We start from the raw sequence: 23570 nt of genomic DNA, 5'->3' as shown, positions 1-23570 counted from the left end.
AAAAAAAAAAAAAAAAAAAAAAAAAGAAAGAAAGAAAAGAGTGTCTGTTATATAGATTATACTTTAATAAAGGTATACCTTTATTAAGGTATAACTAATAAAGGTATAATTTTTTTAAATACAGTGTAATTGTTGTTAGTTTCACTCCTAATAAGTCAAACTAGGTGTGACTAAAATTCAACTCTAAATGTGGTTACTGATGTCAAAGTCAGGCTTCTTTGTGACACTGTGTTTTCCTTGTTTTGGAAGCAAGTGAGAGATGTTTCTTAACGTGCAAGTGGATAATACAACATCGCTAGAGTGTAGTATGGTGCCAGAATCTGAGTTTTTGATGTAATTATTTTCATGATGAGGCAAACATTAAAATGGATCCTAGAGAGCAGTTGTGATAAAGCCACATCCGCAGTAACTCGTTAGCACAGCATTTCATTTTACTCTTTAGTAAAATGAAACATAATCCTCTAGAAGGATTTTGTTTTGCTCTAAACATATTTTGCTTAAAAATCATCTTTGAAACTTGATTTCTTCACAGATTAATTTTGACAAGAGGCAACACAAAGCAAGAATTCAGCAGTTAGAGAATGAAATTCACTATTTACAAGAAAATCTAAAAAGTATGGAGGAAATCCAAGGCCTTACAGATCTCCAACTTCAGGAAGCTGATGAAGAGAAGGAGAGAATTCTGGCCCAGCTCCAAGAGTTAGAGAAGAAGGTGGGCAAGACTAAGAAAGAGACATATGAGTCCCCACTGCCAGGGTCCTGCACCCAGCAGTGGGGCAGCTGAGAGGGGTGTGATCCACGGTCACCTCTGGCTGCATTGCTGGCCCAGAGGTGGACCTGACCTAGAGAGACCTAGATGCATGTCATCGAATCAAGAGCCTGAGACAAGGGTGCCATGCTAGATGGAAGCAAGAGAATTGGGATGTAAGGAGTGACTTGAGAGTCAGTGAGGTGGGGCTTAAATGCTATTGGGATGAGTCATGCTGACAGGTTTTCAAGCTTCTTGATAATCCCAGTGCATTACCCCCACCTTTTCTGTGTGTTAAGCTTTCCTGTCTTTACTTTCTTCCTTGTCCAACTTAAATTCCACGGTCTCCCACTATCGCTGTTTTTTGCAAATATCCTCAAATCCCTTGCTCTTTTCTCCTATCTTCTATGACAAAACTGCAGCTATCTGCTTTCTTTAGCCCTGCACCCATGGCTAAGTATTCCTGAAGAAAAAAGTCACCCATCCAGGCATAGCAGTAACACTATAAATGTGTGCCAGCCTCAAATGGGCAGCATTACCCTTTTCTCTGGTAAGCTCACTCCCTTGCTGCACTGTTTCGTACCTTCTCATGTCTCACACCTACCCTCTCCCTTTTCCCAGCCCCAGTGAATGACTTGCTTCATGCTTCACTGAGAACCCATCAGTTCCCAAGTAGTATTGAGTCTGCCTCCAAAATCTCTCCGGAATATTTGCACTTTGTCCTTCTCCAGTGCCACCACCCTCATCCAGCCATCATCTCACTTCTGGATGACTGCTGTGGCCACCTGACAGTCCCCCACTTCCACTCATGACCTGCTCCACAGAGCAGCCAACACGCCCTTCCAAAAACATGAATAGGCTCGTCAGTCCCTCCCCATCTCCCCTTCTCCAGCAGCTTCTGTTGTCTTTAGGATAAAGACAAAAATTCTTCAGCCTCTGAGCCCTTGCATGATTCGCCTCTGTTGAGCTCTCTCCTTTTCTTACCGTGCTGCTTCTTTCAGTTCCTGACACTTCCCAAGCTCTGTCTTCCCTCCTGGCCGTTCCTTCTCCTGGACCATGTCCCTCCACCGTTCTTCCTGAGAGCCCTCCCCCCACCAATCTAGGTCTCCCCTGCTGGCCGCTCACATAGTACCTTGTTCTGTCCCTCGATAGCAGTGATCACAGTGTTAGTTACACATTTATCTGAGTGTTTGCTTAATACATGTCCCTCATAAGCTCCTTGAGGGCAGCAGCCAAGTCTGTTTTGTTTACCAGCATATGCCCAGTGCCTGACTCCATGATCACAAGGGGCGGGCCCATTGCTTGGTGATGGTGCCAAGAAATGTTTCTACAACAAATGAATGGATTTATGATCACGAAGATTCTTGACTAAGTATACTGATTTCATTCTAAGTTATCATACAGCTTTGAGATGTTGTTATTTATTTATTCACTCAGGAGCACCTGCTGAGTACCAGGTATGGTTCTAGGCATGGGGTGAGTGAACAGAGTCCCTGCCCTCATGGGGCTTTTGTCTTAATTCATTGCTACCAAATGATTCATCTCTTTAATTAGTGTTTCTTTTATTTTAGAAGAAACTTGAAGATGCTAAATCTCAGGCACAGTTTCTTGGTTTAGATAAAGAACTGAAGAAACTAAAGAAAGCCGTGGCCGCCTCTGATAAGCTGGCCACAGCTGAGCTCACCGCTGCCAAAGACCAGCTCAAGTCCCTTCATGGAACCGTTATGAAAATTAACCAGGAGCGTGCAGAGGTGAGTCCCCACGTACAGAACAAGTTTCCAGCGGGGCTGCCCCTGTCAGAAAACATAGCAACTTGTATTATTGTTCTCTTGTTATAGACTTTGTCTCTTTTATAAACCACCATAAAGTTGTCTGTTCCTCTTCAGACCTGAAGATTGTATTTCCCCCGTCACAACCCTGCCATGGGTCCTGTACTCAATATTGAGTCCCAAAGGAGCCATCAAATGAAACATACTATCCTAATCTCAAAGTGTAGGGGTCTCTGCTTAGGGAGGCACCTGTCAATACACATCTGAACAGAGGTCTTCAAGGCTTGCTGTATAACCCTTCTGAACCTCAACTTTTTGTCCTTGTCATCTCGTGCAGTCTGATGACAATATGTCACTTCACAGGGTTATTATGACTCCTGACTGAGATAAATCTGTTATAGTCTTTATAAGATGCAATTGCTTATGAGATTAAGACAGTAAATCATAGGAGGGAAAATCTAACCATGGGGGTCCACAGAGACACCAGTCATGGAAGACTGTAGAACAGAGAAGAAAAAATTAGTCCTTGCTCTTTCTAATGCAGAACGCTGCCCACTTGGCCCCCAGAGAGTGCCAGAGTGAGCTGCCAAATCATAGGAACAGCACAGATAAGCTGGGACTTGGCACTATGTGTGCATGGGGTAGCCAGGCAGGCGATCTGATGAAAGCAGAAGACTCATTCAGAGGAAGAAAGAAAGAGGGCAGCCTGCAATAGCAGTGGTGCCTTTCTCACACCTCCGTCCCTGTAGGAGCTGCAGGAAGCAGAGAGGTTCAGCAGAAAGGCAGCACAAGCCGCCAGGGATCTGACCCGAGCAGAAGCGGAGATCGAACTCTTGCAGAATCTCCTCAGGGATAAAGAGGAGCAGGTCAGTGCTGGTACCCCCATGAGACCGCCTCCTTATTGGGTACTTATCAGTTCCTAAAAGATTGAATTACTGTAGGCAACATCTCAAAGAATTTTGAGGTACAGCCAATAGTCAATCAGTACTTGATTCTCTGCTGTGTGCCAGGCATTGCATGGTTTAAATGTAAGGAGTAATGCAGTTCCTTATTAGTAAAGTATAAGTAAAAAATTATAGAATTATAATCTTACTGCAAGGAGACATGCATCTGGGAAAGAATATTCATTGGCAACTTTGTATATGTGATTTTTTAATAGTTTCAAATTGAGATGGAGAAAGTAGAGGTAGGCACCAGAGGAGCAAACTCACAGGTGCTAGAAATTGAAAAACTGAATGAGACCATGGAGAGACAAAGGAAAGAGATCGCAAGACTGCGGAATTTACTAGACCTCACTGGGGCTGGTAAGGTATTGGGCTTTGATTTTGGTAGTGGTTTTGTAGTTCTAAAATTAAATCATCGTGTTTGTTTTTTACCTTTAGCAAATTTATTTAACTGTTACAGATCAATTCCATGCTCGATTTATAGAGCTGTGATAATTAGCTTAATAAATAAAGCACTTTTTTAAATGTAAGTAAGTACAGTATCAAGGGATTTGATTACAAAGAGAGGTTTATTTTTGTGTTTTCAAAAGAGATACTGTTTACAAATCTGTTCTTTCTCTGGCTCACTTTATAAGTGAACAGCAGTAGGATATGTCTATCCTCTTTAAGTGTCAACAAAAATTTATTACCAAAGGACAGGCTGAACAGCAGCTTTGAGGAACTGATAAAAGTCATTGGCTCTCGTGGAATCACTTTTGTATTTTGAGAGAGAGAGGAAGTAGATGATTTCATACCCAACTTCACAGAATGTCTTTTCTTTTACAGATAACAGAGGAGGCTTTGAAAATGTTTTGGAAGAAATTGCTGAACTCCAACGTGAAGTTTCTTATCAGAATGATTACATCAGCAGCATGGCAGATCCTTTCAAAAGACGAGGCTATTGGTACTTTATGCCACCACCATCATCATCAAAAGTAGGAAGTCTGTGGTGCTGGGAATGTATACTAAATTTTCTTTAAGAAAGTGTGACGGTGTTGCCTTCCCTAAATCTGTGATCAGGTCTCAAGAACAACACATCTAGGCTAAGCCATGCATTGAGGTTCTTAAGTACTTTGTGCTGTGTGAGATGGAAATGGGGCATTCCCAAGGAATGTGGCAATTGCCCACTCATGCTCAGGTGGTATGGGTGGGGTCCCTGAACAGGGATCCTATAAAGGTAGATAAAGTGACTTGAGCCCAGAGAGCCTTTTGAAAATGGCAGTAGAATTATAGAGTCTCAGACAGAAAAATAGCACCTGGATTGCATTTCCTTTTAACACATTCATTCAGTACTTACTGAGGTCTTAGGTCAAGTACAAGGCTTTGGTGGGGACCCATGATGAATCACATAGCCCCTGCTCTCAAAGAGCTCATGGGCTGGTGGGGAAGACAAGCACACCAATGTAATTACAAAACAGTGACACGCATGTGACAACAGACTGGACTTCCATGCCCCAGTTGCAGAGAAATGTTAAAGATCTATCTCACGGGGATTTTTAGGGAAGAAGCCTTCGCAAACAGGGGCTTGAAGTCAGCACTTAGCAGCCCTCAAAGGGTGGGCTTTCAGGAGGGAGGGAACAGCTTGTGAGGAAGAGGAGAGTTGGCTTAGCCCCTTGTGGGGCTGGAGGGCTGGATGGGAACAATGAAAGGTGAAACAGGAAACGTAGATTGGGGTCATGCTTTTTTTTTTTTTAAAAAAAAGGGGGGCCTCAAAATCCCTTGCACTTAATTATGTAGGCCTTGGGAAACTGCAGTTGAGTGTGTGATGATCAGAGCTGTAGTGTAGGAAGAATAATCAGATGGAGTGTGGAGGCTAGACTTGTAGTGGGTGAACTCTGTGTGGGGCTGTTTGAACTTGTTCGGGTGCAGGATGGAAGAAGCCAGAGCCAGAGCAGTGGAGCTAGAGCAGAGATGGATTGAGGGGTGTTCAGGGAGCAAAATGTCAGGGCTTGCAGCCTGAATGTGGGGAGGAAGGGGAGGACTGTAAGTGGCTCTTATCCAAAGCAGAGGGGCTGGGCAACATCCTGCTAGAATCAGCTGACAATAACAGGAGAAGCAGCTCCCACGCGCTAGGATCCCCGGGCCGTTCAGACTTAATCAGAACCCCGAAAAGCAGAATCTGAAATCCTCCTCCCAGAAATCTAAAGGAAGCCAGACATCCATGTCAAAGCCAGGGCTGCAGGTGGAAGCAGTATAGGTTAGAGGGTCGACTTACAACTGAAAGGAGAGGGAGAGTAACAGAGTAGAGCTCTAAAGCCACTCCAAGCTCCTGGCATAACAGGAGACTAATATCCCAGCTTGCCTTGAAAGCTCCTGTTTCCTTGATCTTAGCTGCTGGGCCATCAAGGACTAGGCAAAAGAAGAGAAACCACCAGGAAAGATGAGTACGGGAGACAGGAGGCTGATACCCAGGCAGGTTATATGACCACGTAATCACGTCTCATTTCTGCCTGTGAAAACTGAGGATTACAATATATGAAAAGAAACCAGTTCTTTCTCAGCTTCGCTCTAGACTTTGACATTTCTCCACATTGGCCTTTTTATTTGTTAAGAGATAGTATGCTCTGCTGTCATTTATTTTAGGTTTCCAGCCACAGTTCCCAGGCCACCAGGGACTCTGGTGTCGGCCTAAAATATGCAGCCTCAACTCCTGTTAGAAAACCATGGCAGGATGGGAAGGAACACAGTGCACCTCCACCTGCTTCAGGATACTGGGTTTATTCTCCCATCAGGACTGGGTTACATAAATCATATTCAAATAGAGGTAAGTTACATCAGGGAAGTTGCATTTCTCTTGCCTGTTTAATGACCTTTTATTGGTTCCCTGAAATCCATAAGACACAGTCCAGACTCCTTATCTTGCTCTGCAAGGCCCTCTGTGACCTGGTCTTGGCCAGTGACCTCTTGCCTCACCTTCCATCACTGTCCTCCATGTCAGCCATACGCACTGCATGCCACGTTTCTCACACCTCCATGTTTTGAACCCTCTGTTCAGAATGTCCTGCTTCCTCCTTTCTCTCCCAAACCTATTCCTACTCATCCTTTAGCAAGACCCAGGTCCTCAAACAACACTCCTTTTCTGGACCCTTCCTCCTCCCTGCCTTTCCCGGCAGACTGAGTGACATCTTCACCTCCACTCCTGGAACGTGGCAGTTTACATCCTCGTGTTATGGCACTAATTAGCTCGACTGAAATGAAGTGTTACAGGTCTGTCTTCCAGAACTCCAGGGGGAAGAGTCAGACCTGGGGTAAATCCTGGCACTTTCACTAAGTAACTGTGTTATCCTAGGGGAATTATTTAGCTGCTCTGAGACTGTTAATCTGTAAAATGGGAATATTACCTTCTGAGAATTTGTTCATTCAGGAACTATTTGTTGAGTGCCTGCTGTGTGCTAGGCTTTCTTCGTCAGTGGAAAAAAAAACTAGTTCCTGCTTATAGGGGAGATAAGTAAGAGAACCAACACCTGAGAGAGGCTGTGTGTCCTGATAGTGGTAAAGCTGGGAGCTGTGGTATCTCACAGCACTTCTCTGTTGGTCTTTTACGTAGCACGAAGCAGGCACCCAAATGTTGCTGAATGAATGAATGAATGAAGATGGAAAAAACCAACAGATAGGCATAAGAAAAACTCAGGGGACTTCCCTGGTGGCACAGTGGTTAGGAATCCACCTTCCAGTGCAGGGGACACGGGTTCGATCCCTGGTCCGGGAAGACCCGCATGCCACGGAGCAGTTAAACCCATGTGCCACAACCACTGAAGCCTGCGGGCCCTAGGGCCCAAGTGCCGCAACTACTGAGCCCACATGCTGCAACTACTGAAGCCCATGTGCCTAGAGCCCATGCTCCACAGCAAGAGAAGCCACCGCAGTGAGAAGCCCACACACCACAACGCAGAGTAGCCCCCGCTCACCACAACTAGAGAAAGCCCGCTCACAGCAACGAAGACCCAATGCAACCAAAAATAAATTTTAAATTAAAAAAAATAAAGTTCATTCATTTAAAAAAGAAAAGAAAAACTCAAGTTCACCTGGTGAAAATAATTTGCATCCCTGTTTGATCCACTTTTCAAAACTGCTTTTGACCTTTTTTACAGAATTTTATTTTCACATCTCTGGTGTCTTGGCCTAAACGCTGCTGTTCTCTACTGAACATGTTTACCTAGTGAGCCATGGGAATAAAACGCTCTTCTGTTTTTTTGTTTCAAGATGCAGACAGTGGAGGAGATAGCCAGGAAGAGAGCGAGCTGGATGACCAAGAGGACCGCCCATTTGTGCCTCCTCCTGGATACATGATGTATACCGTGTTTCCCGATGGTTCTCCTGTACCCCAGGGCATGGCCCTGTATGCACCACCTCCTCCCTTGCCCAACAACAGCCGACCTCTCACCCCTGGCACTGTTGTTTATGGCCCGCCTCCCACTGGGGCCCCCATCGTATATGGGCCTCCACCCCCCAACTTCTCCATCCCCCTCATCCCAGTGGGCGTGCTGCACTGCAATGTCCCGGAGCACCATAACTTAGTAAGTGGAAAGACACAAGACCCCTATCCACACTGCTTCCATGGGAGACTGAGTAAGGTTATATACTTAATGAGTCGACCTACTTATGCATGGATTATACCCCAAAAGTGTGTTTTGTAAGGCTGGTGTTTAGAACTGAGCAACCATCCTCTTATTAAAACACTGTTCTGGACAGGAGTTAGGGTACCAGGTCATTCTACGAACCTGGTTTAACCATTTTATAACAAAAATGCTTTCAGTCCAGAAAACAGCCATTTTTAGAAAGCTTTTTATATATTTTTCTATTGGCCAGTACTATATTAATGTGTATGTATAGGTATATTCACATACTAGTGCCTATACCTGTGCATACACATATTATGTGTGCTTGTGTACAAACACATGTAAGAGCAGCGTACAGTAAGGTTTTGGTGGGGGTTATCTCTGGGTGGTGAAATTAATGATTATTCATTCTTTCTTTTCATAGTTCTTATTGTGCGCATAATTTTGTGTCCTGTTTTTCCCACTTAATGTTACAAGCATTTTCCCCATGGTTTTACAAGCGTTTTTAAGCAGTATTTTAATGACTGCATACATTTCTTTATTTGTAGGCTGTGTAGTCCATTTAACTGTGTATAAATTTTTACTGTATTTCATATTTTCCTCTAGGCTTAATTCTAAGAAATGATTACTTCCTAATCACTAGCTTCCTTTATAACTTTTTTGTTTTAAAGAAATAAAATGCATTACAAGGGCCTCCTTCAAACTTAAGGCACCTGGAGCTCTTTATTTTTTCCTTTTCCTCTCAGCGGATTGAGAGGAAGATAAAGGACTAGGATACCTGGGTGCCAAGCCACCAGCCCCATTTTAGTAGGTCAGACTAGTTTCAGAGGGACTGTGGATATTTACATAGTTAAAAATGGTAGTTACTCGTGTTATCCTGCAATTTTTCAGTGCACACTGTTTTTATAGCAATTCTGTTGGTTCTTTTACCCTCCACCAGTACCCGGCTGTTCCTGTAGTTTCCCAGGTGTGCCTTTATACCTCCCTACATTTGCACATTATTTCTTCATAATAGCATAGTCGTTTCCTATTTCATTTATTCTTCAAAACCAGGCAGAACACCACTTCCTCTAGGCATCCTTGTCAGCCAACTCCTCTCCCATGTGCGCAGAGGAGAGAGAGACCTCTGTCTGTGTCTTCTGCTAGATGCTGAACTCTGGAGCCAGACATTATCTACAGGAGGTGCTTGGTGACTATTTATCAGCCATAGCTGGACTGATGGAAGAGTCATAATAAGATCTATTGGTCCATCAATTTCATCTATGGCATGTGAAGAAATTGCCTTGACTTAATTTTTCTTTTCATACTGAAGTCTTAGAAGCTACCACTATTATCAGGTCAAAGATACCACTTTAATCACTGTTAATTTCAGTTTTGGGCAGGAAGAAGGGGAAACATCATGTGATATTTCAGTATTGCATTTCTTTCTTTGTGCAGGAGAATGAAGTTTCTAGATTGGAAGACATAATACAACATTTAAAATCAAAGAAACAGGAACAGTGGATGAGAGTATCCAAGCAGCAGTGTGAGAAAGAAATAGAAGAACTGCATCATAATATTGATGATCTTTTGCAAGAGAAGAGAGACTTAGAGCACGAAGTAGAAGAACTGCATAGAACCGTTCAGAAACATCAACAGCGAAAGTAATTATTAGCCATTTTATCTTTATAATTCAGATGAGTATGATATTAGTTCATTAAGGTAACCTAAATCAGTGTCGTCCAGTAGAACTTTCTGTGATCTTGGGAATGTTCTATATCAGTATTATCCAAAACAGTAGTCTTAGCCACATGTGGCTATTGAGTACTTGAAATGTAGCTAATAGAACTGAGGAACAGAGTTAATTTAATTTAATAGCCACGTGGTGATTATCATATGGAACAGTAGAAGTCTAAGTTCTTTTGGCCAATAATCCATATCAGCTCCTCTTGTAGTCCCTCTTGGAGAATGGCACAACCGCCACCCCTCCCCAGTTACCCTGGCTGAAAACATGCTGGGTGTCCTCAACACCTGCCTTTCCCTCACTCCCCCAGGCATCCAGCTGCTCTCCAAGTCCTACTGACTCTGTACACAAAGAGCTCTCAAACTGGTCCCCTTCTTTCATCTCCACTGCCCTGGCCTTTAGTCATCCTCATCCTAGGTCAGGCCTTCCAGGTCTAGTGTCTTTCTCTCCATCCCACCCTCGACATGGCTGCAGACCTAACTGTGCACGCTGCCCTGTGTCTCTCATTCCCACCAGCATACATACTGCCCTGCAAGATCTGAACCCTACCCCTCTTTTTATCCTTCTCTCCCACACGGTACTTACTCTGGCCCTACACTTTGCTGTGGTTTCCCCGAGCACCACGTTTTCTCCTGCCTCCCCACCTCTGCACATGCTGTCCTTTGCCTGAAATGGCTTCCCGACCTGCCCCCCACCTAACTCCAGTGTGTCTTTCCAGATGGAGGTTAGGGATCCCCTCTGACAGAAAAGCTTTCTCATCTCAGGCTCCCACAGTTTGGAGTTGGCAACCTTGGGTGTAGTGTTGTTCAGACCATGTTGTAAGATACCCAGAAGGGCAGTAGCAGGGCCTCCCTCTCTGTGCCCCAGCGTCTGGCATAGGGTCCGTTAGCTAATGCTTGTATCTGCTGCGTGGGTCAGTTATGTAGAAGCCCATCTTCTGCACTAGACCATGAATTATGACAGTTCCCCAGTTTTTGTCCCTTAAGCCAGACTGGCCCAGGTACCAGGGTTGGGGGGAGACCTGTGGAGTACATAGAGGTGAGTGAGATATGGTCTCTGCCTTCTAGGAGCAAACGCAAGAGTGACTGATAGACCTGGCAGGGAAAACCAAGGGTCATACAGAGAGAAGGTTGGGGCTAGATGTTTGAAGGCTTGGGGGATGGTTATTTCATTTTTGTAGGTGTATATGGGGGAGGTGAAGTGTTTTGAGGGGGGTGTAGTGCAGTGGGAGAACCACTTCTTTTCCTAGTTATAAATGTATAATAAATGATCATTTTAGGGAATTTGGATAACACAAAAATGTTCAAAGAAGAATTAATCTGTTAATATGTTGATGAATTTATTTTCATGTTTTTCTGTCAATGATAGTCCCGTTTTCAAATAATTTTGACTTTAACCTTGAGTTACCAAGTCCTGTGTTATGCTTTCTGATTTGTCAAATATCGTCACCATAATTTTACTCTAGTAGAAACTTAGGATAGTTTTGAGAGAATGGATGATTACTGAGGCAGTGGTTTGTTGTATTTTTATACCACAGAAGAATTGAAGTATCAGCATTGTCTTGACCAAGTGCTGATGAAAAAATAATCTTTATATTAAAAGGACAAAACAACTGCCTCATACATTATACATATTATCCACTTACTGTCAACAGTATGCCATGTTGAGTAAAAAGGTAAGCATAGACATTGAACTTAATCAGATGTAGCTGTCTGTCCAGTCCCTTCTCATATAAAATTAGAAAATCATTGTGCATCTTTTTATCATTAGGCTACAAGTATCTATATTGTCACATTTTAAATCTCTTGATGAGTGTGTATATATGATTTTTTTAGAGACTTCATTGATGGAAATGTTGAGAGTCTTATGAATGAACTAGAAATAGAAAAATCACACAGGCACCATGAAGATATTGTAGATGAAATTGAGTGCATCGAGAAGACCCTCCTGAAACGTCGAGCAGAGCTCAGGGAGGCTGACCGACTGCTGGCGGAAGCTGAGAGTGAACTTTCACACACAACGGAGAAAGTATGTGCTGCTGTGCTTGGGGTGAGACGGCTTGCTGGCTTGCTGTCGTCATCGGCGGCAGGAAGGGTTAGAAAGAAAACGTGAAGAGCACAGTGGTCCAAGTCAGTCTGTGCTCTGCTAGTTAAGGAGCTGTGAGGATTTGGGCAAGTTGCTTAAGTCCCCGAGCTTTGCTTTCCTCCTCTGTAAATTCAGGCTAAGAAAACCTAGGCTGTTCGGTATGAATTAAATGAAGTATAATTAACCTAGATTGTACTAATTAACCTAGATTATACTAGAATTAACCTAGTATAATTCAGTATGAATTAAATGCAATAGCATATTTAAAGCTCCTGAAAGTCATTTAGTTCCTAACACACCCCACCTCCTTATCCTATGTGTGTCTTTTGAAAATTATTCGGGCTGTGATATCTGTGTTTATTAAATAGGTCAGTCTTATATTCTTATAACAATGGACCTCACAAGACTCTTATTCTTACTTTGTTCTCCAAGTTGATAGTAATATAAAATAAAATATTTTTTGGCCTGAGGTAGTATTCTTAAGACTGAAACACAGAGGAAGTTGGGGAGGAAAAGGAACTGCCTTTTATGAGCCCCTGCTATGGCCACACATTGGCTATTTTATAAATACCACTTCATTTAACCTTCCTGGCAGCGTTGTAAGATGGTCATTAGCCCAGTTCGCACATGTAGCTCAGAGGCTGGTCTAGCCCAGGGTCATACAGCTAAAGTTCTGACTCACCAAGAGAGCTTTAGATGGGAATTCCAGGATTAAAAACAAAAGTCCCAAATCCATATGGGGCATATCAGGAACTACTATTTTTATATTGTTATTTCAACATGGATCCATTTAAATGAATAGAAATCTATTACCCAGGAACTGAAATGAAGGATTTATTAAAGAAATTCTGTGAGTGATGGCTTTAATAAGAATGGAAAAGTTTCCTCATCTCTTTCCAGGTGATCAGTTCCCTCTTCTGTCACATGTTAGATTACTGTGAGAGAAAATAGGTATGAGCAGGACCAGAGAAAAATGTATCACTGGTGTATAAAAGAAAATTGCTGAGACTGGTAGTTGGCAGAGATAGTAAGTGAACCGAGACTAATAAGCTCTTCCTCCTTCATCCTCCCAAAATGACTCAGGGAAGCAGCTTGCTAAAAGGGAAGAGGAAAGGAGAAAGTGCTGCATTTTGTAAGGAATGTGCCAGACTTGTTAAAACCTGACATACAAGGGATAAAAGATTCCTTAGAGACGTGGCTGGCTTTCTGTACTGTATAGTGAGTTCTGTCCAATGCTTTGCTGATGAATCTGGTAGAAACCAGCTATCCGAAGTGGAAAGAAGTGTGGTGAAATATCTAGCTCTCTGGGAACTGGCCAAACCCTCTTGCATCCACACGGGGTATTTACTAGACGAGCTTCATATACAGATGCCTGTGACTTGAGTGCAACTGCAACATGGAGTGTTTTGGCAAAAAAGTGAGTCACTGCTCAACCAAGTACAAACCATACTCTGTTTTTGGACCTCTCGTGACATTATTTTAAGCCTCTTATTTGAGACAGAAAAAGAAACCAAGGTGACAAAAAAAAAAAGTGATGTTTTTGCCAAATCATATTTAGGAAGATTTTGAAATACTTCAAAAGTATTAAATATTTGTGTTTCTTAGCCATAATTAAATCATCCTTAGATTAATGGGGTTTTACTTAACAAGATAATATCTAGAGTAAAGGAAGAATCTTTATGTGGAGGGAATATTGGTAGAATCACTTCCTTGCCACTTAATTGGGTAGATATTTGTTTGTTTTTTTACTTTTTTCTTCTCTTTTATAAATTCTTTGTCTTCCTTTTTTTTTAATTTCTTTTTTTTTTTTTTCTTTTTTTTTGTGGTACGCGGGCCTCTCCCGTTGCAGAGCACAGGCTCCAGACGCGCAGGCCTAGTGGCCATGGCACACGGACCCAGCCGCTCTGCGGCATGTGGGATCTTCCCGGACCGGGGCACGAATCTGTGTCCCCTGCATCGGCAGGCGGACTCTCAACCACTGCGCCACCAGGGAAGCCCTAATTTCTTTTTTTCCTTTTTTTTTTGGTTGTTTTGGGGTAGATATTTTTAAGTGAAAAAAATAACATATAATAATATTACAGATTATTTTTAAATAAAATATCATCCACCATCTCACCACCCTCAGATGACTATTTTTGGTTCTGCATAGCCTTTCTGTCTTTGTTGACAAGATAGTTTTCTATAGTTGCTCTTACAGTGCTTAAACCATTTAAAATTTTATTTTCAGCCAACATTTTATCATTAACATTCTTCTATGTTACTACATTGTCATTATTTTAAAGACTGCACAGTATTCCATTGTGCTGATGCATTATCACTTACTGAATCGATTGTTTGTCAAGTCTTTTATTATTTCAGTATACAATGAGCATTTTTGTGTAATAGTTCTTCTGAATTCTTTTCTGAGAATTGGAGAGTCTAAGTGAGTGAACATTTTTATCAGTCTTTCTGTATTGTCTTGTTTTCCAAGAGCTGTGCCAATTTACAGTACCAGTAGCCGTGAGAGAGTATTGTAACTTAATTGCTTTTAACGACAGTTTCTTTTCTAGACAAAAGATGCTGTTGAAAAGTTCACTGATGCCAAAAGAAATTTATTGCAAACTGAGAAAGATGCTGAGGAGTTAGAAAGGAGAGCTCAGGAAACTGCTGTTAACCTCGTCAAAGCCGATCAGCAGCTCAGGTAGGTGGACTCCCTCAGCCGTACTCGGTGAGATGAATGAGAAGTTTGATTCTAAGAGGACGATAATTGCTCTATGATAATTGCTCTTTGATAAATGCACGTCAAGCCTAAGGAGTCTGGGGGAAATAAAGAGATGTGTTTTAGATTGCTCCAGGCTGACACAAAGGATTTGGAGCAGCACAAAATTGAGCAAGAAGAAATCTTGAAAGAGATAAACAAAGTTGTTGCAGCAAAAGACTCAGACTTCCAGTGTCTAAACAAGAAGAAGGAAAAACTGACAGAAGAGTAAGTACGGCCTCTGCAGGCCTTCAAGGGGCTTGTGCTGGAAGGTGGCTGTTGGGGCTCTGTCTCCCTTCCAGTTTGCTCTAGTACTGCTGGTGCTTTGTAGGCTGCAGAAGCTGCAAAAAGACATCGAGACCGCAGAACGCACTGAGGATCATCACCTGCAGGTGCTTAAAGAGTCGGAGACTGTCTTGCAGGCCCGCAGAGCAGAGCTGGAAAAGCTGAGAAGCCAGGTAGGGCAGCAGATACCTCGAAAACCAGTTCATGCTGCTTGGAAACCTACATTTGTGTTATGATTATAAAAAGTAATACATGTTTGATTGTAGAAAAGACTGGAAAATACATAATAAAGTATAAAGCATAAATGAGGCTATATATCCTAGTGCTTAAGAATAGAGTCCAACCCAAATTTGAATCTCAACTCAGTACGATATATTATTATTGAATAAGTGAGTCTCAAAACACAATATGCTCTGAGATCATTTATGTTAAATGTGTTTATGTATACTTGTGTTTGAATTTTTAGTCTATACCAAAGTACAAACATGGTTATCTGATAAGGGGGGGATTGTGAATATTTTCTATTCCTTTTGCATGTCTGCATTTTCTGCTTTTCTGTAACTAAATATGTATTGCCCTTAAAATTGTAAGTTTTAAATTTACAAAATGAATAAATTTTTTAAATCCTTGCCTAACTTCCATTGCCAAGGTGGTTGCCAACTGGAATAAAATGTAGATATGAAAGTTCTTTGAAAACCATAACCTGAAGGACAATCATTATTATCATATTGTTGTTTTTGCTGTGATTTAAGTGTTTTTACAACTATGTGAGCTCAAGGCCTTTATTGGGCATTTTATGCCTGCAGCCCCCAGCCTGGCCTTCCTGACTCTTGCAGCTAGGATTGTGAGAATTAGACTATCTCCTTACTTCCGCACACAACCTTTAGCTGGACTAAATATTCTCCATCTCAGCACTTCGTCAGGCTTTGCATTCTTTACTTTTCTTTAATGCAGGTAACAGGTCAGCAGCAGGAGATGGCTGTCTTGGACAGACAATTGGGGCATAAAAAGGAGGAGCTGCATCTACTCCAGGGAAGCATGGTCCAGGCCAGAGCTGACCTCCAGGAAGCGCTGAGACTGGGAGAAACTGAAGTAGCTGAGAAGTGCAGTCACATCAGGGTACATTTTTCAGTAGTTTTTCTAAAGAGTCCTAGTATACTCCTGTAGATTTATTTTGAGATATTTTCATTGGTTTCCCCCTAAAATGCAAATATAAATTCCTACATCTTGATGCCTCTGTAACGAGCTTGGCGTTGTGCTATCTATCCATGCTGTGGCTGCCGTGCATAGCTCTCCCCCTGTGTTGTTTCCTGGACATGCCCAAGGTTTTATGCCTCTGTGCCTTTCTCATACTGTTTCTTCTCTAGGAATTCCCTTTCTGGGAATGTCCAGATCCGACCCAGCTTTCATGGTCCAGCTTCATGCCACTAAGAAGACTTCCCCAACTTTTCCTTTACCCTGGAAGGAGTTTCTCTCGATTCTGAGTTTGGTAGCACTCTGCACATTTCCTAGGGCACCTTAGCCTTTCGTGATCATGTTTCTGTTCCCTGCCTTATTTCCCCACCAGGTGCTAAGCCCCTTGAGGGCAGGAGATGTGTCCGAGTCAGCCTTTCTTCTCTGCAACACATTGCTTTGCTCATAGTAAATATTGCATATAAATTTTAAATGAAGATAACATGTTACTTTTTACTTCTATTATACTGAAATATGCTAGTGTAAAATATAGTGCTGTTCTTGACATAAAACTCAAACATGAGCTTGTTTCCAAATGAGAATTTCTATGAAATGAGACAGTTAATAACAGAACTGATTTTAAAGTAATTTCTATTCATAACTTGGTGAAGGTGGGTTGACTTTTTTCTTTTCTTTTCTTTTCTTTTTCTTTGCACAGGAACTAAAGTCTCTTCTGGAAGAACTGAGTTTTCAGAAGGGAGAACTGAATGTCCAGATTAGTGAGAAAAAAAATCAACTTTCACGAATAAAGCAAGAAATTGAAAAAGAGGAAGAAAATCTCCAGGTAGTTTTAGGGCAAATGTCTAAACATAAAACTGGTAAGTTTAAAGTTTAACCTTATTTCTAACCAAAGAAAAGCAGATTATAAAAGGAATATGATACTTTCTGCCACTCAAATTGACTAAAAGCAAAATAATCATCTTCATTGCTGACCAGGGTGTGATGAAAGAAGAGCATTTACAGGCTGTTGATTGAAGTATAAAATGGAACAACTTCCCAGTGTCTTAAGACTATTAAACTCACACCTGTTAAACCAGGTAGCCCATTTCCAGTTATCTAGAGAGGGCAAGCATTTATGTACATCGCAGCAATATTTATTTTATTTCTGTCTTTTTTTTTTTTTAAGAAGCAAGCCTTTATTTCCTTGTTTTACAAATTAAGTTGACTGAGTCAGTTACTTGCAACAGAAATTATAATGACAAAATTTGGAAACAAATGACTAATTTAAAAACCATATTTTGGGCTTCCGTGGTGGCACAGTAGTTAAGAATCCGCCTGCCAATGCAGGGGACACGGGTTCGAGCCCTGGTCCAGGAAGATCCCCCATGCTGCGGAACAACTAAGCCCGTGCGCCGCAACTACTGGGCCTGCACTCCAGAGCCCGCGAGCCACAACTCCTGAAGCCCGGGCGCCTAGAGCCCGTGCTCTGCAACAAGAGAAGCCACCGCAATGAGAAGCCCACACACCGCAACCAAGAGTAGCCCCCAATCACTGCAACTAGAGAAAGCCCACGCACAGCAACAAAGACCCAACGCAGCCAAAAATAAATAAAATAAATAATTTTTTTTTAAAAAACATATTTTAACATTTAATGACATGTAAAAATGCTGATGAAAGAAGAGTGAAAAAATAGATAAAAACTGAATATTGATTGTAGTCCCAATTTATTTTAAAATATATATATGTGTGTGTGTCTATTTGTGTGCATGCACTCCTGGTAGGGGATACATCAAAATGCTATTGCAGTAGTGATTGTCTTTGGATGGTAGGATAATGATGGGTTTTCATTTTTTTCTTTTATACTTTTTTCACATTTTCTATAATGAACAAATATTTTTATAATCAGATAAAAGTAGTTAATATTTAAAAATCTATATTTCAAAGGACAAAAGAATTGTTATATAAATGTCAGCTGATATATTTTAAAGTTTTTCCTATTTATTTTGATTTAAATTCTTTTAGGGAGGGTAAGTACTTTTTAGAACTAGGTCTCTGAATGTTTTTGTTTAAATGTTTATAACAAATTAATGTTTAGCAATACTTGTAAAGGCTTTTTACATTCAGAATACAATTAATTAGCTCCATTAATTCAGCACAACAAATATATTTTTATTATCTTTTGTTTCTTGTATCAGCCAGTAGCATTATTTTCTGTTTCATTTTGTAAATGTTTCCACATTCATTTAATTGCCTGGACCGTGCTTTGTTTCTGTTAGAACTAAAGAATATTCTGGACATGTTGCAACTTGAAAACAATGAGCTGCAAGGTTTGAAGCTACAACATGACCAAAAGGTGTCTGAGTTAGAGAAGGCTCAGGTTGAAGTGCTAGAGGTAATAAAGCTGTTTTACCGGTAGTGAACCGCGGTCTTTCTCAGTTTGCATGGTTGACTCCTCTTTTATCTGCTTTAGGAGAAACTGGAGTTGGACAGTTTGCAGCAGACAGCCCTGCGACAGAAAGGGGAAATGGAGTGGCAGAAGCAGCTCTTGGAGAGGGACAAACGAGAAATTGAGCGAATAACTGCTGAGACGCGAGCACTGCAGTCGTGTGTTGAGTCTTTGTGCAAACAAAAGGAAGATCTCGAAGAGAAATGTGATGGCTGGGAGACAAAGTTGGCACAAACCAAACGGTGAGAGCAGGAACAAGTAAGCTTGTAAGATCCCATCTGGAAGGCTAAAGCATTATTAACATACTATTCAAAAAATTGGAAAATTGAGAAAAGGCAAAAAAATACAAAATACGCCACAAACTCAGTATCACAATACAATACACGAATAGCATTTTTGGGTGAATTTTCCTTTTAGGTTTTTGTTTTTTTTCCCAAAAGCATTTTTTTAAATAACTTGTTGTGATTTTTTTTTTTTTAAATAAAAGAATATATGCTTGTTCGTGTGTAGGAAGACCCAGTCTTAACCCATTGTTAAGATTCAGTTCTCCTCAAATAGATCTATAGATTCAAAACAATCACAGTCAAAATCCCAACAGGTTTTTAAAATAGAAATTGGCCATCTGATTCTAAAATTCATATTGAAATGCAGAGGACCTAGAATAGAATCTAAAACTTTTTAGATATGACACCAAAACAACTTTGAAAAAGAAGAACAAAAGTTTAGGGCTAATACTATGTGATTTCAAGACAGTATACAGCTATGGTAATCAAAACACTGTGGTACTGGTATAAAGATAGACAAATAGGTCAATGGAACAGAACAGAAGTCTGCAAGTAAACTCACAAATATATGCACAACTGATTTTGACAAAGATGCAAAGTAGAGAAAAGATGGTGTTTTCAAAAACTGTTGCTAAAAGCACTACTTATCCAAAACCAAAAAAATGAACCTTGATCTATACCTCACACTACATATAAAAATTAACTCAAAATGGATCATAAACTTAAATGTGTCAACCAAAATATAAAACTTGTAGGAGAAAACATAGGGGGAAAAAATCTTTGTGGCCTTGGGTTAGGCAAAAATTCCTTAGATAAGATGCTGAAAGCATGATTCATAAAAGAGTAAATTGATAAAATTGGACCTCATCAAAATTTAAAACTTCTGTTTCTCAAAAGACACTGGAGATAATGAACAGACATGTCACAGACTGCGAGAGAAATCCGGGCAACCATGTATCCGATAAAGGACGTGTACCCAGGATATAATGAACTCTCAAAACTCAGTAATTAGAAAATGAAGAACCCAGTTTTTCAAATGGGCAAGAGATTTGAAATTTTATTTAAGAAAATATATGAATGGCAGATAAGTACATGAAAAGATGCTAGGTATCATTAACCATTAGGGAAATGCAAATTAAAACCACAATTAGATATCATTACACACCTAATGGAATAGCTAAGATTAAACACTGACCATATAAAATGCTAACGAGGAACTTTCATACACAACTGATGGGAGTATAAAATGTTAGTAAGACCACTTTGGAAAATAGTTTGGCAGTTACTTAAAAATGCAAGCATACACCTAGCAGAAGATCTAGCTTTCTCGCACCTAGAGGTGAAAGCATGTGTCCATACAAAAACTGTACACTGATGTTCATAGCGGCTTTATTTGCAGTAGCCAAAAACTGGAAACAACCTAAATGCCCATCAGCTGGTGAATGGATTAGCAAATTATAGTATAGCCATACCATAGAATACTACTCAGCAATAAAAAGCAATGGAGGGCTGATACAGACAAATTCATGGATGAATCTCAAAGTAACTATGCTTACTGAAAGAAGCCAGACAAAAACCAGTCAGTCCATAGTATATGATTCCATTCGTGTAAAGGAATGCATGCTCATACATATCTGTTTTTTGGGTGAATCCTATTATACATACAGTGTGTTTCCTGCTTTTTCACTTATCAGAAGTTAGTGATCCATTTTAATCACGTTTTTTAAAATTAATTAATTTATTTACTTTTTGGCTGCGTTGGGTCTTCGTTGCTGTGCGCAGGCTTTCTCTAGTTGTGGCGAGTGGGAGCTTCTCTTCGTTGTGGTGCGTGGACTTCTCATTGCAGTTGCTTCTCTTGTTGCAGAGCACGGGCTTTAGCCACATGGGCTCAGTAGCTGTGGCTCAAGGGCTGTAGAGCACAGGCTCGGTAGTTGTGGTGCACAGGCTTAGCTGCTCTGCAGCATGTGGGATCTTCCCGGACCAGGGCTCGAACCCGTGTCCCCTGCATTGGCAGGTGGATTCTTAACCACTGCGCCACCAGGGAAGTCCTTAATCACATTTTTGGAATTATAAGTGCTATCCATGTTATCCCTGATTTTTATAAAACTTCGGTTTAGCAAGTCACTTTTTGAAATGATAAAACATTTCCAAATGTTCTATTTGGAAAGCTGAAAATAAGATTTCTTTTGAAAATGAGTTGAAGAGCCTTACATTTTTAATAACATTTAATAATTTGGTAAATTATTAATATTTACTTATTAATATCATCCAGACTCCACAACTACATTGTGAAACATAACACTATTCGTTAGTTGTCACGTGTGTGTGCTTAGACATTTTGTATTTGACAGTCTTAATTTATTCTCCATTTGTATTGTAGGGTTTTAGCAGCTACGGAGGAGAATAGCAGAACAAAGCAATCAGACTTAGAAAAGTTGGAAGTGGATGTCAGAAAACTGCAGCAGGAGCTAGACCAACTAAACAGAAACAAACTCTCACTGCATAAAGACATCGCAGCCATGCAGCAGCAGCTCCAGGGTATGAGGCAGCACAACAGGAGAGATGTGACTTTCTTCCTTTTGCTAGATTCTGTTTTTAGTTGTTTGCTTTCTTATTACAGAAATAATTCATGCTACAGGGCATGGGGTTTCTTTTAGAAGTGAGAAAAATGTTCTAAAATTAGGTATGGTGGTGGTTGTACAACTCTGTGAACTTACGGAAAGCCATGAAATTGTATAATTTAAATGGGTGGAAAATGCATGGTATGAGAATTACATCTCAGTAAAGCTATTTTTTAAAAAAACTAATTCATATTCTTTAGAGAACAATTTAAAAACATAGCAAAATGACAAAATAAAAATTACTATTCACCTCACTCCTCAGAGATAATTTCTATTAATTTAGTAAATATCCTTCCAGATTTTTCCTTGGGGAGTGTGTGTGTGTGTGTGTGTAGATTTAAAAACAAAAACAGATGCAAATAGCATCTTAATTACCAACTCTTTATAAAGCCTCATGATTGTTTATTTATAAGTTACTAAGTAATTCTAGCCAACAGTATACTGTAGAGCACTTACTGTGTCCTGGACATGATGCAGGTGTTTCATATGCATTTTATCACTTAATCCTTATAACATTTTTATGAGGTAGAAACTATTATTTCACCCATTTACAGATCAAGCAACTTAAGCCTAGTTTCCTTGAGACTCGCCTAAGCGAGAAGTGACTTGCTCAAGCTTACACAGCTAGTAAGTGACAAAACCAGTACAGATATAAAATTTATTCCCAAATTGTCTTCCTGAAAGGTTGTACCAAATTTATATTTTTATCAGCAATGTGGAAGGTACCTGTTTTTAAACCATGCACCTCATCAACGTGAGGTATTATGTGTAAATTTTCATCATGTAACAGGTTTTTTTTTTTGAACATGCAAGTCTTTAAAAACGGGCTCCAAGTCCAGATCTGGATTGCGCATGTACCTCTCTTTTGGCCTTTACTGAGATAGGGTGGCATATAGTCAGACGTTTAACAGAAGGAAGTATAAATTCGCTTCTACTCTACTTCTGAGTGGACTGATAGGAATCTGGAACATGTATACATATTTATTTCTTATTTTATGTAAATGTTATTTCTGTAGAAAAACGGGAAGCAGTAAACTCATTACAGGAGGAACTAGCTGATGTCCAAGACCACTTGAACCTAGCAAAACAGGTAAGCCTCACAAAGGTAATCTTCTAGTAGTGTCCTGAAGGCATGCAGATAATTGGTTGAAATAAATCAAGTAGGCTGGTTCCTTTTCACGAGCAGGTCCCTTAGAACCATTTATAAAACACAAATATGATATATACAAAAATTTTGATGCAGAGCAGTGATTTTCCAGTTTATTTTAGCCCTAGAATTTTTTATTCAAACAAAGTTCTACTCGAAGCTAATAAGTAAGGTCGTGGCTAAAAGAGCCCAACAGTCTGCTCAGCAGCCACTTTGGGGGCTTCAGGGACCAGATGGACCATCTGTTACCCATGGCACAGATGAGGCCTGCAAAGGCTGGGCTTAGATTTGATCACTCGTTGAGCTGCAGAATAATGGCCAAATCTGGGCCTTCATCTTGTCAGGTGTTGAATAGAGCAGACTCTTTTCTTTTTTTTAATTAATTAATTGATTTATTTGGCTGCATTGGATCCTTGTTGCTGAGCACAGGCTTTCTCTAGTTGCGGTGAGCAGGGGCTGCTCTTCATTGCGGTGCACGGGCTTCTCATTGTGGTGGCTACCCTTGTTGCGGAGCACGGGCTCTAGGCGCACGGGCTTCAGTAGTTGTGGCATGCGGGCTCAGTAGTTGTGGCTCGTGGGCTCTACAGCGCAGGCTCAGTAGTTGCAGCGCACAGGCTTAGTTGCTCTGCAGCGTGTGGGATCTTCCCAGACCAGGGCTCAAACCCCTGTCCCCTGCATTGGCAGGCAGATTCTCAACCACTGCGCCACCAGGGAAGCCCCTAGAGCAGATTCTTTTTACCCTTGATCATCTTCTTAAGGTAATTCAGTGTTGTCCTGTGAGATTATTGCCAAAATTTGAGTTTCAGAGAAACTCAAACAAGTTTTGGGCCTCAGTTTCCACTCTGTAAATTACAGGTTAGATTAGATACCTAAATTCTCTTCCTTCTACCTTTAAGATTCTGTGTTTCTAAGATATATAAAACTGAAATTAGGGCTTCCCTGGTGGCGCAGTGGTTGAGAGTCCACCTGCCGATGCAGGGGACACGGGTTTGTGCCCCGGGCCGGGAATA

The 23570-nt window shown here is 40.9% G+C and overlaps 1 protein-coding gene across 2 annotated transcripts in view; it reads left to right on the top strand.

The window, feature by feature from the left end:
- Positions 1–23570, top strand: part of CNTRL (centriolin) — a 78473-nt gene that overhangs the window by 44517 nt on the left and 10386 nt on the right. For both annotated transcript variants that reach the window (XM_007451481.1, XM_007451482.1), the window contains exons 17-34: positions 533–712; positions 2320–2499; positions 3267–3383; positions 3677–3821; positions 4287–4435; positions 6084–6264; positions 7704–8017; positions 9497–9702; positions 11618–11810; positions 14417–14547; positions 14692–14832; positions 14936–15062; positions 15844–16008; positions 16781–16940; positions 18339–18454; positions 18533–18750; positions 21173–21330; positions 22430–22503. In XM_007451481.1, coding sequence (XP_007451543.1) covers positions 533–712; positions 2320–2499; positions 3267–3383; positions 3677–3821; positions 4287–4435; positions 6084–6264; positions 7704–8017; positions 9497–9702; positions 11618–11810; positions 14417–14547; positions 14692–14832; positions 14936–15062; positions 15844–16008; positions 16781–16940; positions 18339–18454; positions 18533–18750; positions 21173–21330; positions 22430–22503 — 2955 coding nt within the window. The remainder of the gene's footprint in view (positions 1–532; positions 713–2319; positions 2500–3266; positions 3384–3676; positions 3822–4286; positions 4436–6083; positions 6265–7703; positions 8018–9496; positions 9703–11617; positions 11811–14416; positions 14548–14691; positions 14833–14935; positions 15063–15843; positions 16009–16780; positions 16941–18338; positions 18455–18532; positions 18751–21172; positions 21331–22429; positions 22504–23570) is intronic.

The sequence above is a fragment of the Lipotes vexillifer genome, unplaced genomic scaffold (assembly GCF_000442215.2).
Source record: "Lipotes vexillifer unplaced genomic scaffold, Lipotes_vexillifer_v1.1 scaffold588, whole genome shotgun sequence".
NCBI classification, from domain to species: Eukaryota; Metazoa; Chordata; class Mammalia; order Artiodactyla; family Lipotidae; genus Lipotes; species Lipotes vexillifer.
This window is presented reverse-complemented; position numbering and strand designations above follow the sequence as displayed.